The sequence below is a fragment of the Callorhinchus milii genome, unplaced genomic scaffold (assembly GCF_018977255.1).
Source record: "Callorhinchus milii isolate IMCB2004 unplaced genomic scaffold, IMCB_Cmil_1.0 Scaffold2, whole genome shotgun sequence".
In the NCBI taxonomy this organism is placed as follows: Eukaryota; Metazoa; Chordata; class Chondrichthyes; order Chimaeriformes; family Callorhinchidae; genus Callorhinchus; species Callorhinchus milii.
This window is the reverse complement of record NW_024704743.1, coordinates 120,881,753-120,901,209: the sequence shown is the minus strand read 5'-3', so window position 1 is coordinate 120,901,209 and position 19,457 is coordinate 120,881,753. Positions and strand designations below refer to the sequence as shown.

The following is a 19,457-nucleotide window of genomic DNA, read 5'->3' as shown; positions in this document are numbered from 1 at the left end:
CGCAAAGCAATGCCCTTCACACACGATGGGCTGAATGGCCTCTTTCTGTGCTCTTCTATATGGTTGTAACATTGTCAGGCAGATTGTTGGCCACGACACCAGGAAAAACTCCTTCCTGTCCTCAATTAATGTCTAGGAATCTCTAATCTCCCAGTGCAAGTGAGCACCAGCACACGATGGGAAGAGAGCAGGGAACGGGATTAGAGTAGAGAGCTCCAGTGGGGAGCGAGTACCAGCACAGACACGATGGGGGAATAGTCTCCTGTGGTGGGTAGCTGTAGTTTGAGGGGTTAGTCGGGGCAGGGTTTGGGCATGAGTTGCCAGCTGATGCCCTCTGTTAATGACAACAGTTCCCTCTGTTAATACAAAACAGCATCTCACTCAAAAGTTTATCCACTGAGTAACTGTTCATCCTCTATGTCAATGATTGTCGGTGGCTGTGAGCAGCTCTGTCTAAAGTTCTGTTCTTTACCGCACAACTTTTAGTCAGAACTGGTCACAGCAACTGGCAATTCACGAGTTGAGCGAGGTTTACTTTTCAGTCTGGAATAGTCCTGTCTGTGCTCAGCTGTCCCAACTCAGCCTGGCTTAGTGAGCCTGGTGCAATCTTCCCCAGCCCAACCCAGCCACTTTCCAGCCACCCATCAGATGTCTGCTCAGTTGAACGTCATGAACCGCTCACTGTCTTACTTCAGGCAGCTGACATTGGGCAATATCAACCCATACGTGATGCAAGTCGAGGACCTCACTTTGACTCTCTTGACCAAAGCTTCTGAGATAAAGAAAGAACTTCAACAGGTCAGTGATACCGTGAGGACTGTTTCTCTCAGGGGGTGGAGGAAGCGAGATCCCAGGTGGGGCGGCGGGGGTAAGGAATTGGAGGGACAGACAGTGGGGACAATAGGAATCTTTCCACTCAGAGTCAGAGTCCGGTAGCTCAGTGGTTAGAGCACTCGCAAGCAAGCAAGAGACCTGGGCTCAATTCCCAGGCAGGGCAAAATGTTGGGCAAGTTTCCACGTTCCTTACTCCAGACGCCTCTGTTTTTCTAGCGGTAAGTAGGAACCCAGTTGTTAGTTGATTTTTCCAGGTTAGTAATCCTTGCCAAAAAAAAAATTGGTTACTTCAATCCACGACTGTTTGCGGGATACTGCTTTGTGCAATTGGCTGCCGTGTTTCGCCCACAAAATATACAGTCAATTCACTTTACACTATATTCTGTGAAGCGCTTTGAGACGACTCGAAGATGTGATGAGGCGCTATATCAAATGCAAGGATTATTGTAATTATTATTATCCTGTTAATCTTACCTTATAGATACAGTGGACCTAGTTTGGTCAAGCAAGCGGAAAGCTTGCCGGACAGTGCTCTCAATGGCAAATTAAGCAGTTTTAGCTGATTAAACTCCCTAATGTACACGCTGGGGTCCCCAAGTCTTGGATCTTGCCAACCTGTGCCTAATACTCCCTGGATTTGCGATAAACAGGGTGCGTACCTCTGGGAAGAGTCAGCACATTCCAATCCAGACACGGGGAAGTTTCCATCACTCTGGTTTGGAGGCTGGTGGAGACTTCTTAGGCACGGTCATGGGTTTCTGCACGTGCCACATGTCTGGATGACCAAAAAATAGAGCAGATCTGTACCTAAAGTCTCTATAGCTACTCGCTCCACCACCCATAACCTTTAACTCATTCAAAACTCCCCCAGTCACATTCTCACCAGCATCAACCTCCACTGATCACCGATTCCCTATCTCACTGTGGATCGGTTTCAAGGTCCTTATCCTTTCATGCCTTATCACACTCCAACCCCTTCCACCCCCATTCACTCAGTTCACTCAGACTTTCTGCATGTCCCACTACAACGTTGGAGGTGCCGTCCTTGGGTGAGATGTTAAACTGAGATCCTGTTCAGGTAGACATTAAAGATCCTGCTGCACCTTCAGGAAAGAGAGAGGAGTTTCTCTCTCCCGGTGTCCTGGCCGACAAACCCTCAGATAAACATTGATCACTCCATGGATGTTTGTGGGACATTGTTGCACGCAAGTTAGCTGCCACATTCACCTGAAAAACACAAGAGCCACTGCACTTTACAATAAAGTCTTGAGGACACGATAAGGATTTTTTTTGGAAAATACAAGGGTTATTGAAATGCTCTGTTGACAATCAATGTGCTGTGTTGACTTGCTGTGTGCTGTGTTGTCTCTGCGACCTCCTAACCTACCAACCCGCCCGCTCCCTCCGCTCAGCCGGCTCTGACCTGCTCCACGTCCCCCGACTCACCCGCCCCACCATTGGCGGGAGAGCCTTCAGCCACTCTGCCCCCAACCTCTGGAATTCCATCCTCCAATCACTCCCCCGCGCCCCCTCCTTAGCCTCCTTCAAGTCCTGCCTCAAAACCCTCTTCTTCGACCATGCCATCGGCCACCCCCCTTCCCCTCCCCTCCCCTCTCTCCCCCTGACTCCAGCTCGGGTCTGAAATGCTGTACACTGTCCAGCGCCTTGGGACGTCCTCGCAACTGAAAGGCGCTGTACAAATGTAATCTTGTGTGTGCTGTGTTGACTGTGTGCTGTGTTGTCTCTGTGTATGTGATGTGTTGATCACTGTGTGTGTGCTGTCTTGACTGTGTGTGTGTGTGTGTGTGTGTGCAGTGTTGACTGTGTGCTGTGTTGTCGGTGTGTGTGTGTGCTGTATTAATTGCTGTGTGCTTGTTGTCTGTGTGTGTTCTGTGTTAATCGCTGTTGCTGTGTTGTCTGTGTGTGTGTGCTGTGTTGTCTGTCTGTATGTGTGTGTGTGCCGTTTGCTGTTTTAATCGCTGTGTTGTCTGTGTGTGTGTGTGTGCTGTGTTAATCGCTGTGTGCTGTGTTCTTTGTGTGTGTGTGTGTGCTGTGTTAATCGCTGTGTGTTGTGTGTGAGTATTTGCTGTGTTAATTGCTGTGTGTGTGTGTGAGTGTGTGCTGTGTTAATCACTGTGTGTGTATGTGTGCTGTGTTAATTGCTGTGTGTATGTGTGTATGTGCTGTGTTAATCGCTGTGTTGTCTGTGTGTGTATGTGTGTGTGTGTATGTGCTGTGTTAATCGCTGTGTTGTCTGTGTGTGTATGTGTGTGTGTGTGTGTGTGCTGTGTTAATCGCTGTGTGTGTGTGTGTATGTGTTGTGTTAATCGCTGTGTTGTCTGTGTGTGTATGTGTGTGTGTGTGTGTGTGTGTGCTGTGTTAATCGCTGTGTGTGTGTGTATGTGTTGTGTTAATCGCTGTGTTGTCTGTGTGTGTATGTGTGTGTGTGTGTGTGTGTGCGTGCTGTGTTAATCGCTGTGTTGTCTGTGTGTGCGTGTGCGTGCTGTGTTAATCGCTGTGTTGTCTGTGTGTGTGTGTGTGCGTGTGCGTGCTGTGTTAATCGCTGTGTTGTCTGTGTGTGTGTGTGCGTGTGCGTGCTGTGTTAATCGCTGTGTTGTCTGTGTGTGCGTGTGCGTGCTGTGTTAATCGCTGTGTTGTCTGTGTGTGTGTGTGTGCGTGTGCGTGCTGTGTTAATCGCTGTGTTGTCTGTGTGTGTGCGTGTGTGCGTGTGCGTGCTGTGTTAATCGCTGTGTGCTGTGTTACAGGGAGTGAAGAAACCATTCACCAAGGTGGTGGAGTGCCATTGGGGTGATGCCCAGGCCTTGGGCCAGAAACCAATCACCTTCCTCCGCCAGGTGAGAGCCAGTCACAACCCTCCTCCCACCGGTATTCCGAGGCACTCCACGTGACAGGAATGCGTAAGGGTTGTCGTGAAGTGCCGGACGTGTGTAACTGTGAGTTGGTGTGAATTGCACTATGTGCCAGGCGTGTGTATAAGCGTGAGTTGTCTTTGCGCAGGTGATGGCTGTTTGCACATTCCCAGAGCTCCAGCACGATGCCAGTATCCCTGAGGACGCCAAACACAGAGCAAAAAAGATCCTGGAGTCTTGTGATGGTGGGAGTATCGGTGAGTACGGGGGTGGGGGGAGAAGGATCGGTGTGTGTGGGGGTGGGAGTGTTGGTCTCTTTGGATCTGCAGTATGGTCTATTAGTCTACCCCAGCTCGGGTGTAAACCCTTCACTGTCCAGTGCCTTGGGACATCCTTCCTTTATGTGGAAGGCGCTATTTAAATGTAATTTGTTGATGTAGTGTCTATTGGTCTACAGCTCAACTGATTCTGCTCAACTGGCTCCGGCCTCTGCTTGTCCCTCTTACCCTCCCTCCGCTCCATCATTGGTGGCCGTACTTTCAGCCACTACGCCTCGAAACTTTGGAACACTCTTCCTCTCTCCCTCCGCCTTACCCCTTCCTTCCCCATTTTCAGGTCGCGCCTGAAGACCTTCCTATTCAACAGTGCCAATGGTCACCTCCCTGTCCCTGGTCTACAGTAATTTCTTTGAGTATATTTCAGTCACTATGTTAAAGTGCTCCTCTCTGTATCTAAGGCGCCTACAACCATTCTCAGAGTTTGACTTACATTCAGAGGAAGTTGGCCAAGTACATCGAGAGGAGAGATGGTGGTGTGGCTTCACATCCACACCACATTTACATAATGAATGGAACCTCAACATGTATCACAGTACGTAATCCGCAATGTTACCCACACTCCCCGTAGACCCCACCAAAGCTCCCGCTTTCCGTGTTTCTTCCTCTTACTGGGCAATTGGCTTTTGGTCATCTGACACACATAGAATCGCATCACCGCGATAAGCCGGGTATCTGACACATAGAGAATCCCATCACCGTGATCAGCCGGGCGTCTGACACACAGAGAATCCCATCTCGGTGATCAGCTGAGTGTTTGACACGCGCAGAAACCCGTCAGCATGATTAGCTGGGTTTCTGACACATGTAGAAACCCATCTCCGTGATCAGCCAGGAGTTTGATACACATGGACACCCATCACCATGTTTAGGAATCTCAAAGTTAGATTTGTTCTATGCATGTCACCTATAAATGGAGATTCCCATGTATTGGAATGGAATGCTCTCTCCCCAGAGGGACGTATCCTATTATCTAATTCCAGAGAGGGATTAGGCGCAGGTTGGCAAGAGCCAAGGCTTGGGGGCTGCAGAGTGTGCATTGGGATAACTTCTGGAGTCTAACCAGCTAAAACCGCACATCTTGCCATTGTCTGGCCGGCTTTCCCACTGCTTGTCCAGCTAGGACCACCTGATCCGCTAAGGCTTTGGTTTGAAGGGTTAACAGGAGCTGAGTGGGAAGAGTCCGTGCTCCCCAGTGACTGGTCTGCTCTCTTTCAAGTCCTATCTACGAGCCAGGATGGGCTGGGCTGTTACCTGCAGTGCACTGGAATACTGTGGACCCGCCTGGCTCAGGAACCGGACTAGAGACCACCGCAGAAGGCGGGCATGATTCTGACATTCTGCTGCCTTGAAGCCAGTTCAGCCCCGAGGAGACCCCGCTTACCTCCCCCCCAAGGAAGATAGTACCAGATGGTCATTTGACATCCGAGAAGTGCAGGTCTGTGTTATTAAAGAGGTTCTGCTCTGCTCTGCTCCTCAGATAATGATGAATATGTTGATCACAGGGGAGGGGGCCTGCCGGACAGGGCTGCTCACCCCCAGCCCCCAATTCCCCAGCTTTGCTAGTATCATTAGCTTGCTGGATGGGGTGCACGTGAAATACTTGTTGAATGAGGAGCGAGGCTGGACGCTGGAGATTCCCGAACTGCAGCGGGCTCTGACCCAGGCCAGGACCCACTGTAACCCGTTGGTACTGTCCGTCATTAACCCTCACAACCCCACAGGTAACAGCTCCTCATTAACCCCGCAACCATTAACCCTACAATACACAATACAATACAAAATTACACTTGTAGAAGCCACTCATGTCGGGAGGATGACCCGAGGCGCTGGACCCAAACGGGGGCGGGGGTTTGGGATAAGGGTAGGGGGAGGGTAGGTGGTAGGGTGGCCGAAGGCACGGTCGAAGAGGACGGTCTTGCAACGTGCTTCGAAGGAGGTAAGGGAGGGAGCAAAGTGTGGGGGCAGTCAGACTGAAGGCGGGCCGGCCCGGTGGGAGACGTGCAGCAGGCTGAAGCACGCTGAGCAGAGGGAGCAGATAGGTTGATAAGGGTAGGAAGGTCACAGAGGTAGGGAGGGGCAAGGTCATGGAGGGCCTTGAAGGTGAGGACGAGGATTTTGAACTCTATCCTCTGAGGGACGGGGAGCCAGTGCAGCTTGGCGAGGGTGGGAGTGATGGGGTCATGGAGCCTGGTGCAGGAGAGGACACGAGCTGCAGAGCTCTGAATAATCTGCAGTTTGTGGAGGGAGGAATTCGGAAGGCTGACAAGCAGGGAGTTGGCATAGCTGAGCCTTGATGTAATGAATGCATGAATGAGGGTTTCAGCGGCCTGAAGGGTGAGGCAGTGGCACTGCCTGGCGATGTTGCAAAGGTGGAGGAGGGCAGAGCGGGTGTGGGGGAATAAGGACAGTTGAGGGTGAAACAAGACCCCTAGGTTCCTGACCACAGATAATACAGTGCATCATTAACCCTGACAACTCCAAAGGTACCAGCGTCTCATTAATCCCTCCGTAACCCCATAGGTATTTTCGCCCACAAAATATACAGTTAATTCACTTTACAGTATACGCCATATCAAATGCAAGGATTACTGTTATTAGGTAACAGCGCCTCATTAACCCCCTCAATCCCTCAGGTAACACAGTGTATCATTAATCCCTGCAAACCCACCGGTAATATTAATTCTCACTCTCTCTCTGGATCCCTATTCTCTAAATGTCTCTCGCTCTCTGGATCTTGTTCTTCTCTGATTGACTTCTGTCTGAATTTCTCCGGCAGGACATGTGATGACCAGGAAAACAATTGAAGATGTGATTAAATTTGCTGCCAAAGAGAAACTCTTCCTGTTGGTTGATGAGGTGATGTGGTTGCCTTGGCTCCCAGGGTTGGGCGGGGGGAATTGGGGGGAATTGGGGGTAGCTGGGAAGAGGTGGGGAAGGGGAGGAGGAGCTTATCGAATACATACATGTTAAGACCAACAGGCTGGCGTGCTCCACATAGAATCATAGAATTATACAGCACAGAAGGAGGCCATTCGGCCCATCGTATCTGTATCGGCTCTGAAAGAGCCATCCAAATCAATCCCACTCCCCCTCTCTCTCCCCAATAGCCCTGCAAATTTGTCCTCCCCCAAATGTCTATCAACTTCTCTCTTGAAAGTTATCGAATCGGCTTCCGCCATCTTGTCAAGCAATGCATTCCAGATTCGAACAACGTGACAAAAGGGTTTGTGCCACGTGAGTGCCCTAATGTGACAGCCCAGACTGTCTCCGTCTCACTCCCCATCCAACCTGCACAAAGAGATCCTTTTCATGTCAATCCGAAAGTGCGGTGTCTCCGTCTCCGCTGGCGAGTTACTCTGACCCCTTCCCTCTCTCTCTCTCTCTCTCTGGGGCCCAGGTCTATCAGGACAATGTGTACTCCGAGGACTGTCAGTTCCACTCCTTCAAGAAGGTGTTGTTTGAGATGGGACCTGAGTACTCAGGCACGGTGGAGCTGGCCTCCTTATCCTCCATGTCCAAGGGCTACATGGGCGAGTGAGTGTCTGCACATCATGGACAGTGGCGTGGGGGGGGGGAGGGGAGGGGTGTGAGGGGGGCTATACAAATGCAAGTTGTTGTTGTTGTTACAGGTGTGTTGTGTGTGACACTGACGGTGTGTGTTACAGGTGTGTTGTGTGTGACACTGACGGTGTGTGTTACAGGTGTGTTGTGTGTGACACTGACGGTGTGTGTTCCAGGTGTGTTGTGTGTGACACTGACGGTGTGTGTTCCAGGTGTGTTGTGTGTGACACTGACGGTGTGTGTTACAGGTGTGTTGTGTGTGACACTGACGGTGTGTGTTCCAGGTGTGTTGTGTGTGACACTGACGGTGTGTGTTACAGGTGTGTTGTGTGTGACACTGACGGTGTATGTTACAGGTGTGTTGTGTAACACTGTGGGTGTGTATCACAGGTGTGGTGTGTGTGACACTGACTGTGTGTGTTACAGATGTGTTGTGTGTGACACTGACGGTGTGTGTTACAGGTGTGTTGTGTGTGACACTGACGGTGTGTGTTCCAGGTGTGTTGTGTGTGACACTGACGGTGTGTGTTACAGGTGTGGGATACGGAGCAGTTTCATGGAGGTTGTGAACCTGGATTCCGAGGTCCAGACAGTTCTCGATTGCATTTCCTCCATTTCCGACTGCTCCATCTACGCTCAGATTGTCATCGATGTGTTTGCAGACCCACCGCAGCCCGGAGACCCATCCTACCAGCTCTTCATCATGGTCAGACCCTCACCCACTCCCTCACCCACCTCCTCGCCACCTCACACACCCCCTCTCACCCCCTCGCACACCCCTTCACCCACCCGCTCTCACCCCCTCATTCAACCCCACACTCACCCTTCACCCAACCCCTCACTCACCCCCTCAGTCACCCCCTCACCCACCCCATCACTCTCCCCCTTACCCATCCCCTCACTCACTCCCTCACTCACCTCCTCACTCACTTCCTCACCGACCCCTCAGCCAGCCCCTCACCCAACTCCTTACCCACCCCCTCATCCACCCCCTCACTCACCCCCCTCACGCACCCCCTCTCACTCTCCCACCCCCTTAACCTCCCACCTCCTCACTAAACCCTCACCCTCCCATCCCATCACCCCCGTCACTCATCCCTCACCCTCCCACTGTTTGGTGAAAATGAATTGGCCTGTTCTCTTGCCCTAGGAGAAGGAGGCTATTCGCAGGCGCCAGGCTGATCATGCTCTCCTTATTGAGACCATCCTGAACTCTGAAGTGGGGATATACTGCTGCCCCATCCAGGGCGGTGTGTTCGCTTATCCCAGGATCCACATCCCACCCAAGGCCCTGGAGGCCGCACAGGTCGGCCTCTCCCACCTCAGCTATTACATTGGGGGTGGGGGTGAACTAGGGTTCGGGTGCAGTTTGGTTGGGTGGGGTGATGGTATGTGACGTCTAATGTGCATACGCGGGTGGGGGAGATGATCGTTTGTCTGTGTGTGTGTGTGGGAGGGGGGGTGAGGGCAGGGCAGGGCGGCGGGGGGGTGGTGGGGGGTTTGATGATATTTGGAAACTGGGGCTTGTAAGTGAGGAGCTGCCAACACTCTTCTAGTTTCTGAGCACAATGATTGTTCTTTTCCCCCACCCACCCCGGTGCAGGTTTTGAACCAAGAAGCGGATGTCTTTTACTGCACACGGCTGCTGGAGGAGACAGGAATCCTGGTGCTAGCAGGGAGTTACCTGTCCCAGAGACCCGGGACTCACTACATCAGGTATTACATCTCACATCTCACCGTGATTCGCTCCTCAAAAAGTCCCTCAGAATCTGTGGAGTCCCGTAGTGCAGTGGTTAGAGAGCTCACCTCGCAAGCGAGAGGACCTGGGTTTGATTCCCGGCCAGAGCAAAAACCTTACGCAACTTTCCTTACTCCACACGCCTCTGTTTACCTCGCAGTAAGTAGGAACCTGGTTGTGAGTCAACTGCCAAATTACTTTGCGGGGGAAATAATCCCTCTCCAGAAAAAAACAATTTGGTTACTCAATCCACCACTGTTTGTGGGCCACTGCTCTGCGCAATTGGCTGCCGCGTCTCACCCACCAAATAGTCACTCCACTTGGTAGTATATCCGGTGAAGCACTTTTTTGAGACATCTCAACAACATAAGGCCTTATATCAAATGCAAGGATTATTATTATTATTAAAATCCCTCAGCACTGCTCAAAATCGCTGGCATGTGAAGCGACTGAGTGTTCATAGGCCAACAAGGAAACCAATTTGCACTCATGAAACTCTCCCACACATATTCAGCCATGACTCTTGAAATCAGATCAGGAAATGTTTTCTCACACGCAAAGAGGTGCTGTGAATGTGTGAGACACGGCCCAGAAAGCTGAAAGATCAGATGAGTAGACACTTGGGACTTGAATGGATTAGATTAGGTGCGTGAGGGAGATTGATAACAATTTGCATTTATAGAGCCCTTTACAACAAAGGCAACTTGGATTTATATAGCGCCCTCCACGCAGGACGGCGTCTCAGAGCGCTTCGAACGTTGCGCGTCAGAGTGATTAATTGCTAGTTGGGAAGATAAGATTAAACGGGTGGGTGGGTGGGTGGGTGGGGGGGAAGAGGAAGGCGGTTGAAGACGACTTGGGAAGTGACAGGATTTGAATTGAGGTGTGAGAGGGAGATGGAAAGAGACTTGGGAAATAAGTGGATCGAGTGAGTGCGGAGAAATGGGATTCAAATATCTGCAATGATCTAAACGAGGGAAGCAGGCTGGACTGTAACAGACTGGCCGGGGCTGAGTGACCTCCTCCTGCACGTTTCTCTCTGCGTGCTACAGGCTGACCCTGCTCCTGGAGACGGAGATGCTGAGGAAGATTCTGAGAACCATCACCCAGTTTCATCGCCGCTTCACGTCAGCTTTCTCCTGAGAGACAGGGAACACGTCAGCCCCTCCCCACCCACCTCCTCGTCGGCGGTTGACTGACTGACTGACTGACTCACACACAAACTCTCGCTTGTTCGAACAGATTGTGAAATGACAACTCGAGTGATGTGATGTGGAGAAGGTGACTTGATTTTATCAGACATTAAAAAAAAATAGTCAATCAACAAGACACAGTCGTGAGTAGAATTTTAGAGAAATTGCTGAACTGTCAGTAGACTGGTATCGTACCGTTTGTCTCTCCCACCCCTCTTTCCATCCGCTCACTCCGTCCATCCCTCGATCGCTTCGGTTCCAGTAAAAGGCACATGAGGTTCACAGTGATGAGTTATTGCTCAGAGAGACGAGACTTGGCGCTCATCTTTCCCCCTGTGTGTGTGCGATTACGAGAGGGGCTGGGGGGTCCAAGAGACAAGCAACCAGAAATCTTACAACAAAATCATCCAGAAATCCACGTGTAGATTACGTGACAATTCTATTGTATAATACATTATATTAAGACTATTACAAAACATTCTCCCAGCGATATCATCTGCCCAGGATCGGCCGATGAAATCGCAAGAACTATTGCACTTGAAGGATTTAAGATTCTAAGTGAATGAGGTTAGTGAGTGTGAGGTGAGCTTCTCATCTTTCCTCCTCTCTCTCCGGGTTCTCTCCATCTTTCTTTCTTGCCGTCGCCACCCCAGGCCATATACCATTCCCCCTCCCCCCCACCCCAATCACATCGCATTTCCCAGCTCTGATCCCTAATTTTTTTTTTAATTTACTTTGATCAAAGTCCGTGCGTGTTAGTTGTGTATGTTGGCACATACGTGTGGTGTGTGCGTGTGCGTTGTGAGTGCGTGTGTTTCTGTCGGTCTGTCCTGATGCGGTGTGAGCAGCAGATAGTTCAGGAAAACTCTTCAATGAACCTCTGGTGAAATCCCTTAATATTTTCCAAAACAGTCTTGAGTTTTTCCAAGGGAGGTAGAATGGTCATCCTGGAGACAAGACAGGAGATAAAGTCAGATCACAACAGACATAAGTGCCCGACCCCTCGGCTCAACCGCTCAAACTCGTCAGAAGAAGGGTGTGGGCTTGAGCTCCACTTTAGGGTCTTTATGTTCACAGTCTGAGGCCCTTTCACTCCACGAGGTTCTGTCTGCCTGTTCAGGTGGGCGTTAAAGATCCTATGGCGCTATTTGAAAAGAGAAGGGAGTTTCTCTCTCCCAGTCGACAATTCCCCATTTAAAATTGGTGACTCACTCCATGGCTGTTTGTGGGACACTGGTGTGCACAATTGTGCTACTTGGTTTGCCCACAACTACACAGTCAATCCACTTTACAGTAAATCCTGTGAAGAGCTTTGAGACGTCCTTCTGACATGATAAGGCGTTACACCAAATGCAAGGATTATTATTATTATTGTCTGCCCACAAGCCCAGTCACCGCACTGCAAACTGACTCGAGACCCGAAACCGAGAGGTGTGTGTGTGTGTGTGTGTCAGTGCAAACACAGACCTACCTGAAGTGATAGGTTCCTTCTCTCTGGCCAAACCCGCTGCCGGGCACCACACAGATGCCCATCTCCTCCAACAGCTTCATACAGTAAAACATGTCGGGAGCTTGTCCAGCGGCCTACAGAGAGAGAGCACCGTCACATCACACGCTAACACAACTGCAGCAGCCACCTGTCTGCCCACCTGCCCTGCAGTGCCCGACAACGCACCTTCCCCCACGTTCGCGTCGGCGTGCGCACGCGAGGAGAGCGGGGTTCAGCCTGGGCTGACGTACCTGAGCTGCCTGCACGGCTCTGGGGGGGAGCTGGATGCGAGGGAAGGTGTACATGGCTCCCTGCACGGGGTTACATTGGAATCCCGGAATCGAGTTAAACATCTGCTCCGACAGATGAGCTTTCTCCGCCAGAGCACTCAGCACCTGCTGCTTCTCCTAGGGAGTCAGGGGGCAAGAGGGGAAGGAGGGTGAGGGGGGGGGGGAAACACAGGATACAGTCAGTCACACCACAAACACCTGCCCACCCTCCACACACCCCCAACACACAACGCGAGAGACAGAATGAGGTCAGTCACAGATTGCACACGCACACCCATGGGAGTCAGGGGACAACACGGTACAGTCAGTCACACTGTAAACACACTACGAAGACACAGAATACAGTCAGTCGCACCATGCACACACACATTTTCTCCGCGCGCGCGCACACACACACGCACACGAGTCAGGGGGCGACACAGGATAGGCAGTCAACCACATTGTAAACATCCTCCCACACACACATATTCCCGAACACGTAAGCACCCACCTCCCACCCCAGCATGTGCACACACACGCATAACCCTTGCACACACCGTCACGCACACACCACCACCACCCCCCCCCTGACCTGGATGAAGTTTTCGTGGGAGGGGTCCCCAGGCTGGGGGGGGTCTGTGATGAGGTCGATGACGGCCTGGCCGGTCACAGGAGGGCAGAGCCGCACAGACACCAGCTTCACCAGCTGGGCCTTCACCTCGGGGTCCATGTTCACCAGCTCCATGTAACCGGCGCGGAAACCACACCTGTACACACCGTGTGTTAGCCCCTCACTTACAGGGCACTAATCCCACCCACCCCCCTCCCCACACACACACACACACACACACACAGCCTGTAACTGTCCACGAACAAAAACAGAGGTCGCTGGGAACACTCAGCAGGTCAGGCAGCATCTATGGAGAAAGGAAAGTGAGTCAACGTTTCAGGTCCACGACCCTTCGTCAGAAAGTGGACCCACTTTCGTCTCTCCATAGATGCTGCCTGACCTGCTGAGTGTTCCCAGGTCTCTCTCTTTTTGTTTTAGATTTCTCTGCATCTGCAGTATTTTGTGTCTGTAACTGTCTGTCCAGTGCCTTGGGACGTCCTCCCGATGTGAAAGGCCCTTCGTAAACGTAATTTTGTTGTTGTTGTTGTTGTACACCACCCGCCCCACCCCACACAGCCTGTTACACACACCCTCCGTCCCCGTGTACGCCACTGTCCATGACGTGCAGACACTCACTCGCCCATGTAGCCCTTGGAGATGGAGTGGAAGGAGGCCAGCTCCACCGTGTCTGAGTACTCAGGTCCCATCTCAAACAGCACCTTCTTGAAGGAGTGGAACTGACATCCCTCAGCGTACACATTGTCCTGATAGACCTGGGCCCCAGAGAGAGAGAGAGAGAGAGAGAGAGATGGGTGTCAGTGTCAGAGGGTCAGCACAATGCCTCCGAGAGGGTGGGGTGACGTAGCTTCAACCGCAGCTGTTCCCCCCACCACACCCAACTGCCCCCCCTCCCCCCTCTCCCAACTTCCCCCTCCCCACCACGCACAACTACTCCCCCCTCTCCCCCCACCGCTCGAGTCCCACCTCATCGGCCATCAGTAGCAGGTTCTCCTCAGCTGCGAATCGGATCACATCTTCAACACACTTCCGGCACTGGACCTGTCCTACAGGAAGTGACCACAGGTTACAAAATCCATCCTTTCCTCAACCACATCCCACCCCCCCCCCACCCCCACCCCTCCCCCAGTCTCCCTTAACACTGTCCGTCCACACTCCCAGGTCAGGGTTAGAGACAGAGTAAAGCTCTCCCTACACTGTCCATCCCAGGTCAGGGTTAGAGACAGAGTAAAGCTCTCCCTGTCCATCCCAGGTCAGGGTTAGAGACACAGTAAAGCTCCCTCTACACTGTCCATCCACACTCCCAGGTCAGTGACAGCACAGGTTGGAGATGGTGTGAGGCTCGCTAACCTGTGGGGTTGCCGGGGTTGATCACACACAGGACACGGGGGTAGCAGCGTTTGCGAGCCTCATTCAGTGATCTGCGGAGCTCAGGCACGTTCAGGGCCCAGGCGTTGTCCTCGTCCAGGTAGTAGTTGACCTGCACAGCAGCGAGCTCCGAGATGGCCGCGGAGTACAGCGGGTACTGGGGGATCGGGATCATCACCCCCGTCCGGCAGCGACCGTGACCGCTCACCAACAGCTTCATGATTGTCTGTACAGAGACAGAGCGAGAGAGAGAGAGAGAGAGAATGTGTGACAGTGCATGTTTCTGAGAGAGTGAAGAGAGAGAGAGAGAGGGAGATAGAGAGAGAGCGAGTGAGTGAAAGAGAGAGAGAGTTAGAGTGCTTGAGAGTGAATGAGAGCGAGAGAGAGTGTCTGAGAGAGTGAAAGAGTGGGATAGAGAGTCAGAGTGTGTTAGAGACAGTGATTTAGAGTGTGAGAGAGAGTGAAAGAGTGTGAGAGGGAGAGAGAGAGAGAGCATTGAGTTAAGAGTACAAGACAGCGTGCGTGTGTGTGTGTGTGTGTGAGAGAGAGAGTGAGAGAGAGATGGTCTCTGATTCTCTCTGATGACCATTTTTTGGCACTAGCCACCGTCCCATCACAGGGTTAACATCCATGACACTTTCTGGAAGTTCCCACTGCCAGAAAGTGATTGCCAAGCTCAAAACAGAGCTGAGCATTAGTGTGTGGGAGCTTCTGTGCCAGAGTCTACAATCCGCACTGATTGGTATGCAAAGAGGTAAGCAACTGCTGCTCAAACTCCACACCTCCAATTAGTGGAACCGTTGCTCAAATGGAAAGGATATGGGTCTGCGCTGCGGGCAAGAAGATGGTGGCAAAGCTCTCACGTTTCATGGCTACGTGGCTCACTACGGAGCTCGCGGGGAGTTCCTGGTACCTGCCATCCACCTAGTGAGGACTTAACCCTGCGCTTGTCAGATCTCAGAGGACCAACTCGTGACCGTCTTCCTTGTGGGGAAATTAAGCAACGTCTCCTTGGAGCTGAACTGGCTCTAAGGTCACATACTTGGCAATGGAACTTCAGAATTGAGCCAGTCCTCTGTGGCAGTCTCTAGTCCGGTTCCTGAGCCAGGTGCATACACAGTGTTCCAGGGCACCGCTGATGACAGCAACAGCCCGGCCTGGCTCATCGGTAGGACCTGGAAGGGCAAACCAATCACTGGGGGCAGGGAATCCTCCCACTCAGCTCCTGTTAACCCGCAAGGCAAAGCCCTAACGGGTAGAGCGGTCCTAGCTGGACAAGCAGCGGGACAGCGTGCCAGACAGCGCTATCAATGGCAAGCCACGCGGGTTTAGCTGGTGAGACTCCAGCAACCCACAAGGAAGGAGCAAGGAAATAGGCCTAAGGTTTTGCCCCGCCCGGGAATCAAACCTGGAACCTCTCCCTTGCGCGGCCAGTGCGCTAACCACTACGCTACGCGACTCCTTAAGTCACACGTGGGGCAGAGTCTGAGACAGGAAGGAAGGGGTTAGTGGTTGCAGGCTGCGTTCTCACAATCTCGGCGTCTCATGTGAAAGATGATACGTGTCATTGTCCTCATTTTGGCAATGGGGAGATGTGAGAAATTAACACCCACATACACATCCTGTGTAAGTTCCTTCCACCCCACCCCCAACCCACCCCATTCAGAAATTGAGCAGAGGGTCCCGGGAGACCTGTGCGTTACCCACCACAATGCCATCGCTCGCTCCTGTGGTGAGGAAGATGGTCTCGGGGTCAGACGGGATGCCACCATCACGGGTCTCGATGTATTTGGCCACTTTCTTGCGGATGCGGTCGATGCCCTGACTCATGGAATAGGCACCTAGAGACCGTCACACAGATATCAGAGACATCTCACACACACACACACACACACACACACACAACTACATACAGACACCACCCCCACCCGCACATATACACAATCCCCCATCCCACACACACACACGCATACATACACAATACCCTCTCTCACACACACACACACAACACCCATCCCCACACACACACACACCACCCCACCCCGCACATATACACAATCCTCCCCCCACACACATACACACTACACACGCGCATACATACACAATACCCTCTCTCTCACACACACACACAACACCCACCCTCACACACACACATATGCAAATCCCCTCCTCCCCCCCCTCCCCCCCCCCCCCACACACACTCTCTTCCCCCCCCTCCCCCAGGCCGTGCCATACCCAGACTGCCGCCATTGCAGCCCTGTAGGAGGTAGCGAGCTCTCTGCTTGGCGTCCTCCGGCATCATGTCTGAATTCAGCAACTCAGGATAGGCGCAGATCGCAACCACCTAGGGCCAGGCAAGAGGTGGGGGCTGAGTACAGGCTAACAACAACAACAATCATTTGGCTCGGTCACGCGGGGCAGCATCTCGAAGCGTCTAAATAAACACGGGTTAATAGGGTGGGCTCACTACAGGGAGGAAGAGGAAGGACAGGTCGCGAGCAAAATTGGGAGAGACTGTAGGGGTGGGCAGAGAGGTGGCAAATGCAGTTCGATGTTGAAGAGTGACAAACAGATTGAAAAAGCAAGGAGAAAGGAGATCTTCCACGGGAGGGGGGTTGTTGAGGGGTTGCTGGGCTCTGTACCTGCCGGATGAAGGTGATGGGCTTCTGGCCCATGGCATGGGCGTCCCCAATATTGGCCCGGATGACCTCTTTGAATGGCTTGACCACACCCTGTGGAAAGAGAGATCAGAAGTCACCAGATCAGAAAGCAACAACATTAGCTCCAGAACAATTTTAATAATTAACAATAATAATCCTTGCATTTGATATAATTCCATATCATGTCATTGAGACGTCTCAAAGCGTTGGTTTGACGTCTCATTCAAAGGAATGAACAAAAAAAAAGCATTCACACAGTGAGGACACAAGACTTTCGATGGGCTGGTCATGATCTCCGACACAGGACTCGAACCAAGTCTGATAGTTCAATGCAGTGTCTGGCACAGTAATAATACTACTACTACTATGTAGTGTCAAAGAACTTCACAGGATCTACTGTAAAGTGATGGTTATGTGAATTTTGTGGACGAACTTGGCAACCAATTTGCCCACAACACCGTCCCCCAAACAGCTATGGATTGAGTGACCGATTTTATCTGGAAGACATTTGGTTAGGTCACAGGGAGAAACTCCCTTCTCTTTTCCAATAGCCCCTTGGGATCCTTAACGACAACCTGAACAGGCACAGGCGACACCTCAGTTGAAGGTCTCATCAGAAGGATGGAGTCTCTACAGTGTAGCGCTCCCCACAATACTGCATGGAGTGTCAGTCAAGATTATGAGTTCAAAGGCTCTGACGTGGAGCTTGAACCCACAGACATAATAATAATATTCCTTGAATTTGATATAGCGCCTTATCACGGCTTTGAGACATCTCAAAGCATTTCACAGAACTTACAGTAAAGTGAATTGACTATATTTTGGGGGTGAAACGCTACAGGCAATTGTGTACAGCAGTGTCCCACAAACAGTTGTGGATTGAGTCAACAAATTATTATCATTATTTTTTCATAGCATCGAGTGGATTTTAAATGAGTCCTGTGTCCTGGCCTCAGCCAGTCTTTCTGGTAACCTGTTCCAGTCGTTGATTACCCTCTAAGTAAAGAAAAAATTTCCCGGTCTCTGTCCTGAAATTGCCCTTTACAAATCTAAAGCCGTGACCTAAAGTATTGATGTGGATTTACTTTTTCAGCCTCATTTAAAAGTTTATACACCTCCCTCTGAATTTCCTCTCACCTGAATGAAGAGCCCTAGCTTGTCTAATCAAAGTAATGTCCTGACATTACCCTGCATGAAGGGCACTGTATAAAGTTGTTGTTGTAATTGTTACTCGTAGCTCATTCCTCTAACACTGGGGATCATTCTTGTTACTCAACTATCCTCCTTGGAAGGGCAGTCCGATCATTGGAGGCAGGCAATCCTCCCACTGAGCTCCTGTTAACCCTGTTAAAAGGATTAACATTCGTATTCCATTCCAACAATCTATCACTGGGATTTCCATGTGTAGGTGGGAGGTATGCAATTGTGGAGTCCTGTAGCTCAGTGGTTAGAGCACTCGCCTTGCAAGTGAGAGACCTGGGTTCAATTCCAGGCAGAGGGCGAAACCTCGGGCAAGTTTCCTTACTCAGCACACCTAATAATAATCCCTCCAAAACAAAACAATAATAAATTGGTCATTTTCAATCCACGGCTGTTTTTGGGACACTGCTGTGCGCAATTGGCTGCTGTGTTCGCCCACAAATATACAGTCAATTCACTTTACAGTCTATTCTGTGAAGCGCTTTGTGACGGCGAGAAGATGTGAAAAGCGCTATATCAAATGCAAGGATTATTATTATTATTATTATTATCAGTTTGGCCTAGAGACTCTTAAGCACAATGATATGTTCAGTCAGACACCTGGCTGACCCCCAAAGAAATCTGAAACCTAGTTGCTCTCCTCTGCAGTGTCTTGGAATGTCCTCCCGATGTGAAAGGCACACTGTGCAAATATAATTTGTTGTTGTAAACCTGGGCCCCTTGGGTCAAAGTGATGAGATTCTTGCTTTATATCTAACCAAACTAACCAAATTGCCCTAAATTCCATACCGGTTGCCAGAAGCTTCTCATGTGGAACGCATAAATGGCTCCTTTCTCTCTGCTCTGTTATTCCGATCAGGTTCATCAAGCACGAATGGCCTATTCAGCAAACCCTGCTGACTGGCCCAGATAAACTCGTTGTTCTCCATGTGCTTACCCCTTTCGCCCCTGTTATGTCACATTATTATAATAATAATAATAATCCTTGCGCTTGATATAACACCTAATCACGGCGTAGAGACGTCTCAAAGCGCTTCACAGAATATCACAGTAAATCGAAGCGTGTGGAGTAAGGAAACGTGCCTAAGATTTTACCCCGACCGGAAATCAAACCCGGGGACCTCTCGCTTGCAAGACCGGTACACTCACTAACCACTGTGCTATGGGACTCAGCATCACCAACAACTGAGCTAAGAGCAACAGACACCGATTTCCTGCCTTCCCCATCTCTGTTTTAGATGTCCGCTCGGAATTTTTATACGTATCCTGACACCAACCATTCTTCCTGGTTTGAATCCAGCTCACACAT

General features: G+C 51.1%; 2 protein-coding genes across 5 annotated transcripts in view; one reads left to right on the top strand and one right to left on the bottom strand.

Annotated features, from left to right (window-relative positions):
- Positions 1-494: 494 nt before the first annotated feature.
- LOC103179740 (alanine aminotransferase 2) lies at positions 495-10,665 on the top strand. The gene is made up of 11 exons (XM_042346826.1): positions 495-798; positions 3,600-3,689; positions 3,853-3,961; positions 4,441-4,574; positions 5,520-5,763; positions 6,819-6,898; positions 7,440-7,576; positions 8,138-8,309; positions 8,754-8,909; positions 9,207-9,319; positions 10,394-10,665. Exons 1-11 carry the CDS (start codon positions 649-651, stop codon positions 10,482-10,484), a joined length of 1,476 nt encoding a protein of 491 aa, XP_042202760.1. The 5' UTR covers positions 495-648; the 3' UTR covers positions 10,485-10,665.
- Positions 10,610-19,457, bottom strand: part of LOC103179678 (alanine aminotransferase 2) — a 30,900-nt gene continuing 22,052 nt past the window's right edge. For all 4 annotated transcript variants that reach the window (XM_042346823.1, XM_042346825.1, XM_042346822.1 and 1 more), the window contains 10 exons: positions 16,931-17,020; positions 16,524-16,632; positions 15,996-16,129; positions 14,271-14,514; positions 13,887-13,966; positions 13,539-13,675; positions 12,885-13,059; positions 12,275-12,430; positions 12,006-12,118; positions 10,610-11,481 (listed from right to left, as the gene is read on the bottom strand). In XM_042346823.1, coding sequence (XP_042202757.1) covers positions 11,391-11,481; positions 12,006-12,118; positions 12,275-12,430; positions 12,885-13,059; positions 13,539-13,675; positions 13,887-13,966; positions 14,271-14,514; positions 15,996-16,129; positions 16,524-16,632; positions 16,931-17,020 — 1,329 coding nt within the window. In that variant the 3' untranslated portion in view covers positions 10,610-11,390. The remainder of the gene's footprint in view (positions 11,482-12,005; positions 12,119-12,274; positions 12,431-12,884; positions 13,060-13,538; positions 13,676-13,886; positions 13,967-14,270; positions 14,515-15,995; positions 16,130-16,523; positions 16,633-16,930; positions 17,021-19,457) is intronic.

Excerpts from the sequence above, each read along its gene's own strand:
- LOC103179740 (XM_042346826.1), top strand. The coding sequence starts at position 649 with ATGTCTGCTCAGTTGAACGTCATGAACCGCTCACTGTCTTACTTCAGG. Across the intron at positions 3,962-4,440 it reads TTGTGATGGTGGGAGTATCG|GCGCCTACAACCATTCTCAG; the intron begins GTGAGTACGGGG and ends TCTGTATCTAAG. Across the intron at positions 8,910-9,206 it reads AGGCCCTGGAGGCCGCACAG|GTTTTGAACCAAGAAGCGGA; the intron begins GTCGGCCTCTCC and ends ACCCCGGTGCAG.